The 14729-nt window shown below is 31.6% G+C and overlaps 1 protein-coding gene across 2 annotated transcripts; it reads right to left on the bottom strand.

Annotated features, from left to right (window-relative positions):
- Positions 1-1319: 1319 nt before the first annotated feature.
- Positions 1320-10934, bottom strand: OVA9 (glutamine-tRNA ligase, putative / glutaminyl-tRNA synthetase, putative / GlnRS). Of its 2 annotated transcripts, XM_088096710.1 has the most exons (24): positions 10671-10934; positions 10490-10540; positions 10234-10305; positions 9920-10019; positions 9577-9672; positions 9232-9293; positions 9034-9135; positions 8855-8944; positions 8510-8662; positions 8356-8411; positions 7844-7934; positions 7676-7762; positions 6802-6999; positions 6612-6710; positions 5870-6001; positions 5636-5772; positions 3564-3663; positions 3391-3486; positions 3132-3232; positions 2950-3055; positions 2778-2867; positions 2504-2633; positions 2267-2404; positions 1320-1505 (listed from the first exon to the last, which is right to left on the bottom strand). In XM_088096710.1, exons 1-23 carry the CDS (start codon positions 10806-10808, stop codon positions 2310-2312), a joined length of 2382 nt encoding a protein of 793 aa, XP_087952836.1. In that variant the 5' UTR covers positions 10809-10934; the 3' UTR covers positions 1320-1505; positions 2267-2309. The 2 variants fall into 2 exon arrangements, with proteins under 2 accessions (XP_087952836.1, XP_087952835.1); XM_088096709.1 differs by lacking the exon at positions 1320-1505 and having other exon boundaries at positions 2098-2404; positions 10671-10933.
- Positions 10935-14729: the final 3795 nt, after the last annotated feature.

Here is a 14729-nt window from a genome sequence, read left to right as displayed (position 1 = left end):
AGTTTTATTGAAATCTCTTATTTAGTCTGTATCAAATGCGTAAATTTATTTATATATGGTTGGTGTGCTGCAACACTTTGAGTAGTCAGTCACCTTTCTTGCAATGTCTGATCTTACGCAAAGCATCTAAGCAGTCAGCCTGACATCTCGCATATTGTTTAATTACTGAGGGTTTAGCTCTAATGTAGATTCAAATATTCAAGTCATGATAATCATAGTTTTATTAAAAAGAAAAAAGAAAAAAATGGGTGGATGACATAGTTACGTTAGACGAATATATACACCCTCATAACTCGATAACTCGTGTATGCGTGGGACCAAACAATAGATAATTGAAAATTAATAAAAAAAAAAGTGCTATTATGTCATTAAAAGAAAGTTAATTAGTGTTAGAAGACAAAGTGAAAGTTGTCCCATCTTTTACTATCTATTTCTTTCTAATCTGAGGGATAGCATTATTAAATAACAATAAAGGGCATGCTTTGTCACATCTTGCTAGGATTCCTTGCTTTGTATTGCTAGTGACCATTAAAAAGTTATGATAGAAAATTGTGTTACAGTATTCATTAGTATCTTCATGTTAGAAATAAATACTCAATTGCTTTTGTACTAGCGTAAATTAGTAATTTTAATCGAATACACCCATGTTACTGTAAAAAAATATACAAATGTAATGAGGACTCTTCTAACACTAAACTAATCAATGTATATGATCAAGAAATTTGATTTTATTGTCTTTTAATTGGTTTATTTTCAAAAATATAGGTAAACTTTTTCTCGTATAAAAAATAACCGTCTAAAAGCTCGTAACTCCAAAATAAATGAAATCATGCACATAAAATCAAAAGAAAGGTACAACGCGTAAAATCAACTGCTCTCATGAACAACACGTTAGAGATTATCGCAACCACATCCACTTGTGTCACAACACACGGTCGTGTGTATGCATGCAACCGGGACAAACCCCCTTTTAAAATTTGAAGTTTACATGATCCTTCCACTAACTTAAATAATATTAGAGCTCTGTTATAGGGGTGAGAAAAATTCATTATTCTTCTTTTAAAAATAGAACAATTTTAGATAATTTGATTCTCAGTCTAAAAGTATAAATTATTTTAAAGAATTGTTCCAAAATCAAATTAGTTTTTAAGTAAAAATTGAAACATTTTAAAACCAAACCTATAAAATAAATTTTAATGTAAAATTGACACCTGTTAATTCAATTGTGTACCTGTAAACTATTGGAAGAATTATCAAACACTTTTACCAAAACTTTTATTTTCTAAATTTAAGCATCACTTACAGTAGTGGACGAAGAATTCTTAAGCTTTGAAAATGGAAACATTAGAACTATCTCTAACCGTTTATTAAAACACAAGTTAGAAATCAAATTAGTATTTTTCTTTAATGGAATCAACAAAATATTCGTTAACATAAATAATAAGCGTATTAAAAGGAAGGGCCCGATTGCTTTGATATGGAAGATGATGATAAAAGTTTTTCCCCTGAAAGGAAATTCATAAAATCAGAAATTAACATAAATAATAAGTTATATTTAGGATAACATGATGTTTATATTTATTTTATACATTATTTCAAAGAAATTCCTCGCATCAGAAATTAAGAAACAAATTCATCTGGATTAACCCTCAATATCAAGGTAGATTCCCTTGGGTGGAATATCAATCTCCATTCTAATTGCCTAGGTACTTCTCTCATGAAGTAATGGGTAACAATTAATTTTGCATGTATCTTTTTCCCTAATTAAAGGCGTTTTAAATAGTCTATGCAAACTAAAACTATTTTCATGACCCACATCAAGATTGGAAGAATGCTTAATAGCCACTTCTATCTAAAAAAGGCTATGTATGAAAGAACTATTAGAGTTAATTCAACTTGGATACACTTTACTGTCGATCAGGAACAACATTGTCCCGTCACATGTATACTGTGCAAAAACTAGACTTAATCTGAGTTAGATGTCATTATTTTTATGAAAGGGAAATGATTTATTAATACTAATTTTACACTCAAATTTAATAGGAAAACAGCATCGTTGGCACTAACTCACAGAATAAACAAATAAAATATCCAAACTACAAAACCAACCAACCAAAAAGTAATTAAATAACAGAGGAACTAATAAATGATCCCTTGAGAAAATGTACATGGCTAAGTGGCTAGTAAATGTTTTACATAACACACCCAACCCCAAAAAATTCTATGCGTTACAAGTATCTATTTTAAACATGTACGAACCGCTGACCTGTATGTGCCACTTTGTTACTTCTAATCAATATTGAGGAACCCTATTTTCCACCTTTGCTATAGCTGTCCTTTAAAGTGACAGTCCTATTAAAAACAAGTTTTTCTGGAGTTGAGTCCTGGTCAACTACGAAGTAGCCTGGAAGAGCAGATATAACGATTAGATATTAAGTAAATAAAGATGAACGAAGAAACAAGTAACAGTCAACGTTCAAACAAGAAACAAGATATTAAATACCTAATCGTTCAAATTGGAAATTGTCCCCAACTTTCGCATTCCGCAGGGAGGACACTCCGTAAGCACCCGGAATTATCACTTTGGAATTAGGGTTTAAATCGCCAAGCCAATTGTCAAGTTCAGCGGGATTCTATTCCAGTGATTCAAACCAAAACAAAGGGAAATATTATTAGCAAACAGGAATACATACATACATACATACATATATATATATATATATATATATATATATATATATATATATAATACCAAGCAGAGGTAAAGGATAGCAAACCTCTGATAGGAATAGCCTCTCAAACAACCTGACTTCCACCTTTAGTGGATCAACTCCAGGAGAAGATTGAGAAACCCAATGGAGAACCCCCTAAAATAAAAAAGATTGCACAGATCACCAATCAGATCTTGCCTACTATTTTTAATTGACGGAATTAGCAAAGTTTGTGAACCTTAGGCTTTGTCTTCTTTGAAGGGTCATACTCAGCTCGAATTTCAAGAATAGTCTCATTGTCGTCAGCTAGAATCACTTCAGTGCACTTTATAGGAAATGCATATCTACACCCAACAACGAAAATTTTGAACATTGGACTTAAAATTCTCATCACAATGTCAATTTATACCCTCAACTAACCTGAGTATCGCAGATTTCCCAGGAGCTAGACCATAATAATCTTTCGAATCTTGCATCCGGAAGTCCGAACGTTCAATATATACAACATTGGAAAATGGAATCTAAGAACAATGGCATGAAAAAAAAAATCAGAAACTTCTACCTACACCATATGAACTGGTAATATTATGGTAAAGCTTAACAAAAAAGTTAACATATTGAATCATCCTAAAACCAGAGCATTGCCCAGAGATATCCGTTTTCACATGCTATGTTTTACCTTGTAGAAAGCAGAAGCATCATCAGCTTTTGCATCAGGCCATAACTTTGCATCAACCTCAATAGCTAAGTTGGCTTCAAGATTAGTAATAACAACCTTACAAGATTAAATCTATTAGTCTTGAGCTAATTAAATCAGAACAGTACACTGGCGTAGAAAGAACACAAATATACCTTGAGAGGATGAAGGACAACCATTGCACGAGGAGCTGTTCTGTTTAATTCTTCCCTAACATGGTATTCAAGGCGTTCAACGGAAATCAAAGTGCCATCACTACAACAACAAAAAGAAAATAATTGTAATGATCCACTTCCATCCTCATATACCAGTTTTTCTAAATGAAAAAAACAGTTTGCAGGTTCTTGTTCCTGAAAGGTATAGTCAATTGATTAAAGCTTCAAATGTGCATTTACTAAAGCACACATTAAACATCCGAATAAATACTAGAACAATCGAATATAAAGAACAAAATAGTGAATCAACTTTTGGGATAAGGCATCGCCAAGACAACTAGTTCTTCGAAGACTTATGTTTCTGTTTGCTAAGGTAAAGAGATCAGCATTTGTTTTGTCGTATAAAGAGAGAAAGTGGCTGCTTGCTGAAAATTTAATTTTAGATTCAGCCTGACACATGATGATCTAACCCAAAAAACCTGAAGTCAGATACACACAGTAAAGCCAATAATATAGCTAGGTTGTACAATACAAGTGACACAAGATTAGAGTTTGAGTGGTAAGGAGCTCTGTCTTCAATCTTCAAATATTTCATTGTTGTTGTACCATTATAATTAAACAAATCGGATGTCCGACCATAAATCATAACTTAGCCTCTCATAGCACGGTTTAATCAAGATTTAGTGCTCACCTCAACTTGGTTTTTAAACCCGGAAGCCTCATTAGAGCAGTTAAGTCATCCCATAACCAAACTGTGTATAGGTAGTTTATAGTTAAACCGATCTTCTATTAAAAAGGAATGTAACTTATCTAACAGGTCAGTTATAGAGCCTGCTAATTACTAACCAAAGGGATCCAATAAAACTATCAATAATCTTAGACAAAAACCATGGAAATATTTTAAAGTTTATATTTTCCTCACCCGATATATTTTAAAGTTAAAATCAGTTGAGGAAAATATAAACTTTAAGGATTATATGTTAGTTAAAATCTGGGAATAACAGAATAACTAACTAGGGCTTATAAATCATTTAAAATTCACCAAATTCACTCAAATCCCCCAAGTACTTTTCCTCTCAACATTTCCAATAAATAATTCATGTTGCAGTTGTCATTGAATTTCAATTATGTATAATTGTTTACTCTTTTTGATAATTACCTGACATTTAAGCATTTTTTATTTGTCACTCTATTATTTATGCAATTATAACTTCTTGGTTGATCTTTGAAATTGAAGAAAAGAAAATGTGTGTTCTCCTAACATTGAATCCCCGATATCTTGTTTCATTTGCTTTTACTTTTATATTTTGTAAGTTATTTAACTAATATTTGCGACAATACGATCGTGTATATACTGTACTCTCTACTCGACGTTGACAGGAACGTGACACAAATTTCATATTCAATGGGAATGGAGATAAGGATATGTGTCAATTTTTACTTTGGGGACGGGAAAGGATATAGTCAAACCAGTACCCCCCTCGGTGCAATCCACACTAAAAAGCCATTAGTGGTAACAAAATACTAAAGATTTGCAGTTGTTTTCATTAACAACACCAGATGGATCAAGTCATTTATTATGCCTTTTCTCTCTCACACAGAAAGAGCTGAAGATGACAAATACACATTTTTGGTACCACAAACTGTAACATGACGTCCAAAATTAATACACACTAATTAATTAACAAATCTAATGAATGTATTCCTTTATATATACACAAAAAAAACGAAAAAAAAAAACAGCCTAGCCTTTTCCTGTGTGGAAAAGGCAAATACATGGATCACAAAATGTTTTGTTACAATTGTCAACAGATAAATTCATCAATTGCGTTGAAAAATAAGATATGGAAAGAGACATAAATAGCAATTAATATGATCAATACAATAAAGCATTACCAAAGCAACTTCCGACATCAACATATATAGGAAATTGTAAAAGCTAAAATGAAATTCAGGACAATTTTTAGTATAAAACATGAACTGAACTGAAGTGTTTCAAGTACTTTTACACAGCAATAACCTGGAAATAGCATTCGTATGCATCCAACTGTAGTTGGAAATTGATAACATACCTTCTAGTTATTCCAATTCCTCGAACAAAAGCATTGATTGCAGTGGACGTCATGCCTCTACGCCGCAAACCAGCTAGTGTCATCAAACGAGGATCATCCCACCCATCAACCCACTTCTCTGTAACTAGACGATTCAACTTCAACAAAGAACAATATGTAATTAGAGGATAGCAAATTACAAACATAATAATTAAATTCAATAAATTATTACAATGTGTAAAATTGTTGCTTCACCTTACGCTTCGACATAACTGTGTTAGAGACATTCAATCTTGAATATTCCCATACATAAGGCTGGTAAATGCCTAACGCATGCAATAACCAATAATATGATGCTCGACGTGTCTCAAATTCAAGTGTACACAGCTGCATAAGATATTTGTTAATTAGAAATATATAGAGAAAATAACAACAGAGTTATCATTAACAGCACAACGAGATCTGAATGTCATTTGTCAGGAATGAAGCCTAAAGCACTGACCACTAGTTAAAAAAGTTCCTAGCAGTTATAGCCTCAAAGCTCCAACTGATATAGTGAATAGAACATTCTGTACAGCACATTATTATTTGTAGGACAGATAATTTAAATTTTCTAAATAAGAATATACATGAAAGACTAAACTATAACCTTTTTTACAGAGAACCACACATTTTAAAACATAATAACTCCAACTCAATGATCCTCCAAAATCTAACTGTCTATAAATATCACAAATTTAGAGCATAAAACGGATTTGAAGAAGCTATGAATCTAGCTGCCCAAGTATTATTATATTATGATATTCAAATATCATATTATGAAAAAGGAATGCTAACATAAGGACCACCACAACAAATATAGAGAGATTAAATTAGGAGAATTAAGCATATAGGATGTAGCCTTGATGAAGATTGAAATGGGTAATAAAAAAGAAGCCGGGTTACTAACAAGAGAACTGTAAAATCACCAAGAAAAATTGAGTGGAAGACAACTTACTGAATGTGTGATATTCTCTAGAGAATCAACAATGCAGTGAGCATAGTCATAACTTGGATAAATACACCATTTGTCTCCGGCATGTGGGTGTGGAGTAAACTAAGTGGCGAAAAACATTCACATGACAAGAAATCAGATCATTATCTCCCTATAAATTTGAGTAATTAAAATCATCTAGCCAAGTAGATACCTTAATTCTATAAGCAATAAGGTCATACATATTGTAATTATCACTCTGCATGTCTTGCTTCATTCTAAGCGTGGCTTTTCCTTCTTCTACAAGGCCACTTTTCATATCCTCAAAGAGCTTCAGTGACTCTGAAATTGGTCTGTCTCTCCAAGGACTGTTCATTTTCTTCTCCCTATATTCCTTTATCTCATCAGGTGTCTACAACCAGATTAAATACTGTTAATTTTTGTTGTTGTGCTTAATACAAAATTGAACAACACGAGGCAATTATCACATCCACCATAGTTATTCCGAATTAACATTTTCTTCTGGACTAGCAAGTATCCTTTGCAACAATTGAAATAATTTTTTTAAAATATAAAATAAAGGTAAAAGTGTAAATGTGTGATAAGTAGTACTAAGAAATTAATCTCTTTAATCTTTGAATTTTTTTTCTCACTAAATCTAACCAGTTTGGAAAAAGAAAATTTTGATATTAAAAATTGAAAGTAATTAAAGCTAAGATTTACAGGAAAGAAGAAATTCCAACATTAAAAGAAAAAACATAAATTATCAATAATTTTAAAAGTTTTAAAATATGAAATAAGTGTTAAATAGTGTTTAAGCACGCATAACAATCAGAAAGAGAATACAAAAAGAGATGTCCTCATGCTTAGGCACGAGAACAGAAATTTATAACATAAGGGTTGATAATATAATTCCATGCAATTGAGATTTTCAGAGTAAACTTCCAAAGGGATCAGAATTAGTGTTTCAAATATATCAAGTTAATTACATGCTAGATGTTTTAAATCCAAGGGAAGAACCAATGAAACATTTAGCATAAACGTTAAATATTTGTAGCAATAAGCTGTTCAGATGTTTGAATAACAACCTGATGGTCAACATACGCATGACCCCTTTTTATGAGCTCCACAGCTAATTCATACAATTCTTGGAAGTAATCACTTGTGTAAGTAATCTGCAAATATTACAAAGTTGTTAAACATCTAAATAACCAAGATCGCATGAGCCAATACACGTCATAAACAAACCAACATACCTTGAATGGTTTCCAACCCATCCACTGGACAATTTCTTCAATGTGATCAATATACTCCTTCTTTTCTGCTTCAGGATTTGTATCATCATATCTGGAATTGCAAAAACCCATAAACCCATAATACAAAGATATAACTAAGGCTTATAGAGCTTTTAACAGGAATGCAGTAAACATGAAAAACTTTTAGGAGCAAATCTTTGACATTGTTATAAACACTCAGATTGTTTCCAGCTATAGAAAGTATGTGAGCAAGGAAAGGAAGAGAAAGAGCGAAAAAAGAGGCATATATAATTAAAGACATCAAAAACAAAAAAGAACTTATGTGTTAACCTTTCCGTACAAAAGTGATGAGATTTACTAAGGAAGTTGTACATAATCAATTATAAAACACACCCATAGATAATCCCTAAATAATAGATGTCCCAAGAGCAATGTCCATCTCTTTCAGATGAAAGAAGACACACTTATCTGAACTGACAATAAATAAAGGAAAATTTGAAAACACTACACACCTCAGATAACAACCTCCATCCCTGTCTTTTGCCAATCCAAAATCAATAAACATGGCCTGAACAACAATTAAGTTTTTATTATAAACATAATTATATATCACAGGGAAAAAGAAACAAGTTACACAATTATTACAATGTGAAATACATTACATACTTTTGCATGACCAATATGCAAATATCCATTTGGTTCAGGTGGAAAGCGGGTCAAAACTTTTCCACCTGTTGCTTTCAAGTGTTTGTCAAGAAGCGCCCTTGTATTACAACATCTCAAAATACTTCCATCACTAAAAGGCACCTCAGTATGCACCTGAAATCAACTTATCATCAAGACATGTTGCAGATGCAAGTTAAGGAAAAAAGTTAAACTCGTATGTCATGCCATGAGCAAGCAGAGCAATGGAAATTACTCCATTCAAGCTAAAATAGTCAATGATTTGGTTCACAGCATGAACAAAAAAGTATTAAAATGCAATTTGATTTTAAATAAGAAAAGAAATACCTTGAAATTTTCCTCTGGGTTAGGAAATATTAAATATGGATTAAGATCTTCTTCAGGTGACTTTTCAGGAGTGGCAACAGGTGCTTTATCCTATGTAAGCATGTAAGTTGATTTGTGAACCAACAAGTAAATCAAAAAATAAAAGTAAAGCCTAAATAGACAACTGGAAACACAGGCACCTCTACTTTAGCCGGTTTCTCCTTCTTCTTTCTAGATGGCTTTTCATCATCTGCTGCTGTTCGTTCACCCAGTAGTTCATATAGTTTTGCATCAACAAGTTGCTGCAATATAAAGAACAGAAAAACAATTAAAAAGTAATAAAACATAAAATAAGTAAATCAACTACCATTGATTAAGGTTTGTTCCATAGCTGTCACCTTGGCAACTTTTGCGTCACCCCATGGCAGCCTCTTGCGCACATGGCCAAGCAACTCACCCACTAGAAAAGATAAAGTATAAGTGTTCTCAACACTGAATAGAACGGCAGTTCAATATAGGAGGGAAACTAAATGCATAAGAACGAATCAACCAATCATCCACAAAATGAACTTCTCTATAAGAATTGAAAATCGAATTCCAATTTAAAATTTGTAACGTGATTTTAGAGTATATATATTGGAAAGTCAAATCATATCACTTCTTTTAAATTTCTAATTTTAACGTAACGAAATCTGCGAGATTTGAATTACTAAATCCATCACGGGCAAAGACTGAACACCTACCATTTGTTCGATAGCGAAGCTCCAAAATTGTTACCTTGTTCTCCTCAACAACTTCACTGACAGCTTGTTTGATATCTTCTGTTGAAACCTCAATGCCTGCTCAAGTATGCAAGATATTTAAGAGTTACACTTGTCATGAGTTAATTTCTAGAATTTTGCAAACAACTTCTCCTAAATTTTGTTTTAAACTTGTCCATAAGCTAAATTTAACTTATGAGAAAGCCAGTTTCCTTGTTTTTCTTCTAATTTTTCTCTCTTAAAAGTTTTTTTAAGAAGCTCGTCCAAATAGAATCTAGGGCCAACTTTATACGAGACTATACTGCTAAAGTTCTTTCCACCGTACCAACACCACAAGCTTCTTCAAATGTCTTCAAATCAAGATTCTCCATGCCCGTGGTAGCAAGAAATGATAAAGCTGCATCTAACTGTGCAGTTGCTTTGACCTGCAAGCATAATCTCAGTGAGAGAGGAAATATTTCAAACGTAAAATTTCATCTAAACCCACGACGAGCAGAAAACTTAATTCCAAAGTTGCCAACCAATCAAAAGAAGAAATAATATGGTGGAACACAATAATAACACGAAATACACAGTTAGTGTCACTCTGATTGACAATCGATGAACATAAGACGCCAATCAAGAATCTACTGTGCACACCTTTGAAGAAACAATGTATTGTAGTAATGTTGGACGATGCGGCAAGGCATTTGCAGGGTACTTCGTCGCAACCTGCCACATAAATCAACGGCAACAACCATGTCAACAGCCCTCAAAAGAAAACCACAATAAAATGTACAATCTCTCTTTACTATAAATTCACGTATTTCAGAGAGCGTGGTAGCATAAAGAACATAAAACCATCAAGAATTACGAGTGTAACACAAATTCAAAAACATGCAAAGACATATACTACCGTATAAAGAAGATTTCCAACCGTTCGACTGCATCCATCAGTAACACCAGCCTAAAAAAGACAGAACAAATGCAACTAATATAACGAATGAGGGAAACGAAAGCCTTCCGAAATTAGAAAGACTGATTGCAGAAGGAATTCTTGAATTGAGAATCATTATGCTATGGATAGTTATGTATACCTCGTTGATGACGGAAGTGAGATTGGCCGTGACTTTGTTGTTCGCGACGGTGTTTCGAGCTGTGCGCTCGTCTAAACCGATCTTCAGAAAGAGATCGAGACACTTCTCCTTGTCGGAACTGTCATCCTTCGCCGGCATCTTGCCACCGAAAAAGACAAAATCGTATTCCGATGAAAGTGTAAGTGACCTTAGGGTTTTGGCGGTGACGACAGAAATGCCAGTGGTGAAGATACGAAAGGTGTGTAAGAAATTAGTTAATCCAGAGTCGACAAGCTTTATTGTTAACGTTAAGAGTAAGGATGTAAAGATTCTTGGTTTAAGATCCTGTGGGCTTTACGATTATATTCTACATCGCGGCTTCTTCCTGCACCCCCAAAAAATTTAAAATCTCTATTTTACCCTTATATTTTGATTTGGATTTTTGGAATTTACAATTTTGAAGAATATTTAGAAAAATAATTTCAGGTTTAAAAATATTTTTTGAAAATTTTATTTTATTTTTATTTTAAATGGAGTTTCTTATAAGTATTTCTCTTTCAAAAATTGGGTTCCGAAAAATATTAAAAATAAGAAGTAAAAAAAGTATTATATTTTTAAATAGGGATAATTGGGGAAATACAAATTTTATTCCGGTGTAAAAAGAAAAACAGGGAGGTGAAGCACCCTTCCGCATCCTAGTGGAGAGTGACTTAAGTTGACGTTTACCACTTCAACTTGGTTTTCAATTCTAGTTTCTGACCGTATTAGCTTGGGCTTCACGCACTGAGCCCGCAATAAAAATTAATTTAATACTTTAAAAATTGTTGGCCATGTTGACCAGATATACTTATATTATTACATGTAGGAAAATATTTTATTTTGAAATTATATCTTTTTAATGAAAGAAAGCGATTTGGTTTTGATTTTGATTTTAAATTAACTTGAATTTACTTTTGATATCTTTAATTCTATAAATACTGATATAGAAGAAGATATTTTATTAGTTACATTATAAGTTTGTGTGATGTAATAAAATTCTGTATAGTTTTAGTTTTTTTAATTTAATCCTAATTTATAAGAGTAGAGTATTTACATACAATAATATATAAATAAAAATATATGAAATTGATTTTATTTTTTATAAATATTTAATTGTATCTACAAGTTTACAAGATTAGACAAATTTTATTTGTTACCAATATATCATCCTATACTAAAAATGTGACAATAATAGATGTAGGTTGGAAGTCTCGTTTCGACTAGATATAAGACCAATTTATAGTATATACATGAGTGCAAACTTCTCCTTAAAAAGGATTAAGTTAGGTTTAAAAAGGATTAAGTTAGGTTTAAAGTCCACTACTTAACATAATATCAAAGTTAGGTTAGAATTTATCCTAACGAGATTTTTGTGGACATATTGTTTTATCCGCTATCATGACACCGTCGAATCACTCATTAATGTTTAACTTTTATATTTGTATTTGTAACAAGTGTGTGTGATATTTTCCATACATAATATTAAAAAAATAACTTTTAGTTGATAAGTTGGCGTATTATAAACGTGTGATAAGATATATGAGATTTTAATATAAAATAACATAAAAGCATATAACTACATAATACTTCAATATTGTTAAGTAAACATCTTTGTTTTACCCAAACTATCTTGATAATCAAATGAGTTCGTATTAATTTATTGGTATTACCAATTACTCTTTAAAACATGTATAAACACACAACAAAAAAAAGATAAAAATGTAAAAATACAAGTTTGACTTTAGTGTGTTTTTAGATAGAACATAAAAAATGTTAATTTTTTTTATTAATTCCATTTTATAATTTGGATGCAAGTTAATTTTAATTATGCAAGGTCAATTTCATTAGTATAGTATGTAAAAAATTTATTCTAAATAATGTATATTAATCGGTATAATGGTTAGATTGGACAAAACTAGTTATAAAGTTATATTAAAAAATGAAAAGTTAATAAGAAGTTAAAAACCTAACATATGGGTTAAGATTAGCAAAATTATCAATTAAAACAAACAACATGAATAGGAGAGATTCATATTTATCCTACAAGCATCACATCCTACTCCCAAGCAAGTAATCCTTTCCATAAAACTAACTAATAAGCATGAAGAGAAACTTAATTAAAAGTCAGACAAAAATATGTTCCACTTTTTTACCATAATATAAGGCAGTCTTATATTTACGAAAGGATCAGCAACTATCTTATAAATATAGAAAAAAATATAAAAATAATTATTTTATAAAGATGATAATTTTAAAAATTTAATTAAATAATTCGCATTTTCTGTTTGTGAGGTTTTTAATTCAAATGATAAAACATCCATATTTTATCTCATTTGAATCACTTTACTTTAATAATTTGGTCTTTATTAATTTATTAGAAAAAATAATATACAGTAAAATAAGTCTATCATTGTCAATTTCTTGATATGTAATATTGGATTAATAAAAAAACATTATAAATAATACCATAGTTAAAACAAACACTATAACACAAAAACTAATTAAAGAAAATAAATCAAATAAATAAACAACTGGCCTGTTTGAAAAAGAGTAAGAAGACAAATCAATGGATATTTTTGCGCGATCAAATAACTTATCTGGTTCATACCTTTAAGAATTAGATTAAACTATTGGTAGTATTTTAATATGTAACTTTGAACAAGAAGTTAAAAATAAATAAAGTTAAGATTAGTGGTGTGAGTTGGGATTAAATTGGGCATTGGGCATGGAATTGAATGATTGTTAATTTGAGACATTTTTGCGTTTAGCAAGAGAAAGCTGCGGCTGCAGTAGTTTTCTTGACGAGTGAGCTACAAACAGTGATCTACGCATTGAATTGAGAATTGGGTCCATGTTATGTGTCAGTTACATTTTCTAGCCATGTTCAGAATTTAGAGTGTGTGATTGTTGTGAAGGAAGCATAGAAATTGATGAGATGGAGATGCCAAACGCATCCAATCGAATAGCCACCAAGAATCATGATCTGATCGGGATGACCATTACCCACGTGCCAACACAGCAGGAATGATCCAACGCTGTCAAAGTACCACTCTGACACACATATGGGGATGCCCCCAAAATCTCACCACCCACCCTACAGATTCCCTTTCCACTTCCCAATTATTTTTATTCAGATATCTTCCATCTCCCTCTTTCACTGTCACACACCCCCAATCTATACCATCAACAATATCAAAACACGAAATACTAAAACTCTTTTCAGGACTACAAGGTAGCCTCTTTAATATATCAAAATTTTGACTATTATCAATACCGGTTAAAATTTCTTTTTTAAGAAATGAGTTTGTATACATGAGTAGATAGATGTCATAATCTCTATGTCAAGTATCATAAGTCACACTGTTACAAAAGTTCAAATTAGCAACGGCTAAAATGGGTTTGGGAAAGTCAAAAACACAGAAGGTCATGCCCATGCTTAGCATTGTCAATTGTCTTCTTGGAAGGTCCTGCAAAAGGAAATTATTAGATTCCATGGTAAAACGATTTGTCTTAATTATAGTGAGTAAAGATAAGAGATTAAATATTAGGGAATATAAAGAACATTGTAAAGATTTTTTTTTTAATAAGTCTAATGCTTATTCCTTCAACACGGGAATTTTGATAGAACTATGGAGTAAAACATGTGTATTAGACATATAAATATACGTATCATACAGATTTTTATAACAACATATATGTGAAGTGAATACTATAATCAATAATTCACCGATGGGAGTTAACGTGTAAGTCCATATTCAATATATCATCTATAACTTTGGTAGCAATGTCATATGAAGAAGAAGGATTCAAAAGCTTGGAATTAAGAAATTGAAGTAAATTGTTGAGATTGTCCATGAGTCAAACTGAAAAAAGATTTAGTTCTAGAAGAAATATCTATATTGTTATATATTATTATTTGTGTGTGTTGACCGATTGTTAAAGTAATTTGGAAGATAACTCATAAGTTTATAATATTTTTCTTTAGTATGACCCACTACATCATAATAACTACATTTAGGATGATGTTTTTTTTAAAGATTT

This window comes from Vigna umbellata, chromosome 8 (genome assembly GCF_029865625.1).
Source record: "Vigna umbellata cultivar VRB3 chromosome 8, Vumbellata_1.0, whole genome shotgun sequence".
Taxonomy (NCBI): Eukaryota; Viridiplantae; Streptophyta; class Magnoliopsida; order Fabales; family Fabaceae; genus Vigna; species Vigna umbellata.
The sequence above is the reverse complement of the archived record's forward strand: the minus strand, read 5'-3'. Positions and strand labels throughout refer to the sequence as shown.

Coding starts and splice junctions, on each gene's coding strand:
- OVA9 (XM_088096710.1), bottom strand. CDS start 10,808: ATGCCGGCGAAGGATGACAGTTCCGACAAGGAGAAGTGTCTCGATCTC. Junction 10,541..10,670: donor TCACTTCCGTCATCAACGAG/GTATACATAACT, acceptor TGTCTTTTTTAG/GCTGGTGTTACTGATGGATG. Junction 8,412..8,509: donor TGCATATTGGTCATGCAAAA/GTATGTAATGTA, acceptor ATTGTTGTTCAG/GCCATGTTTATTGATTTTGG.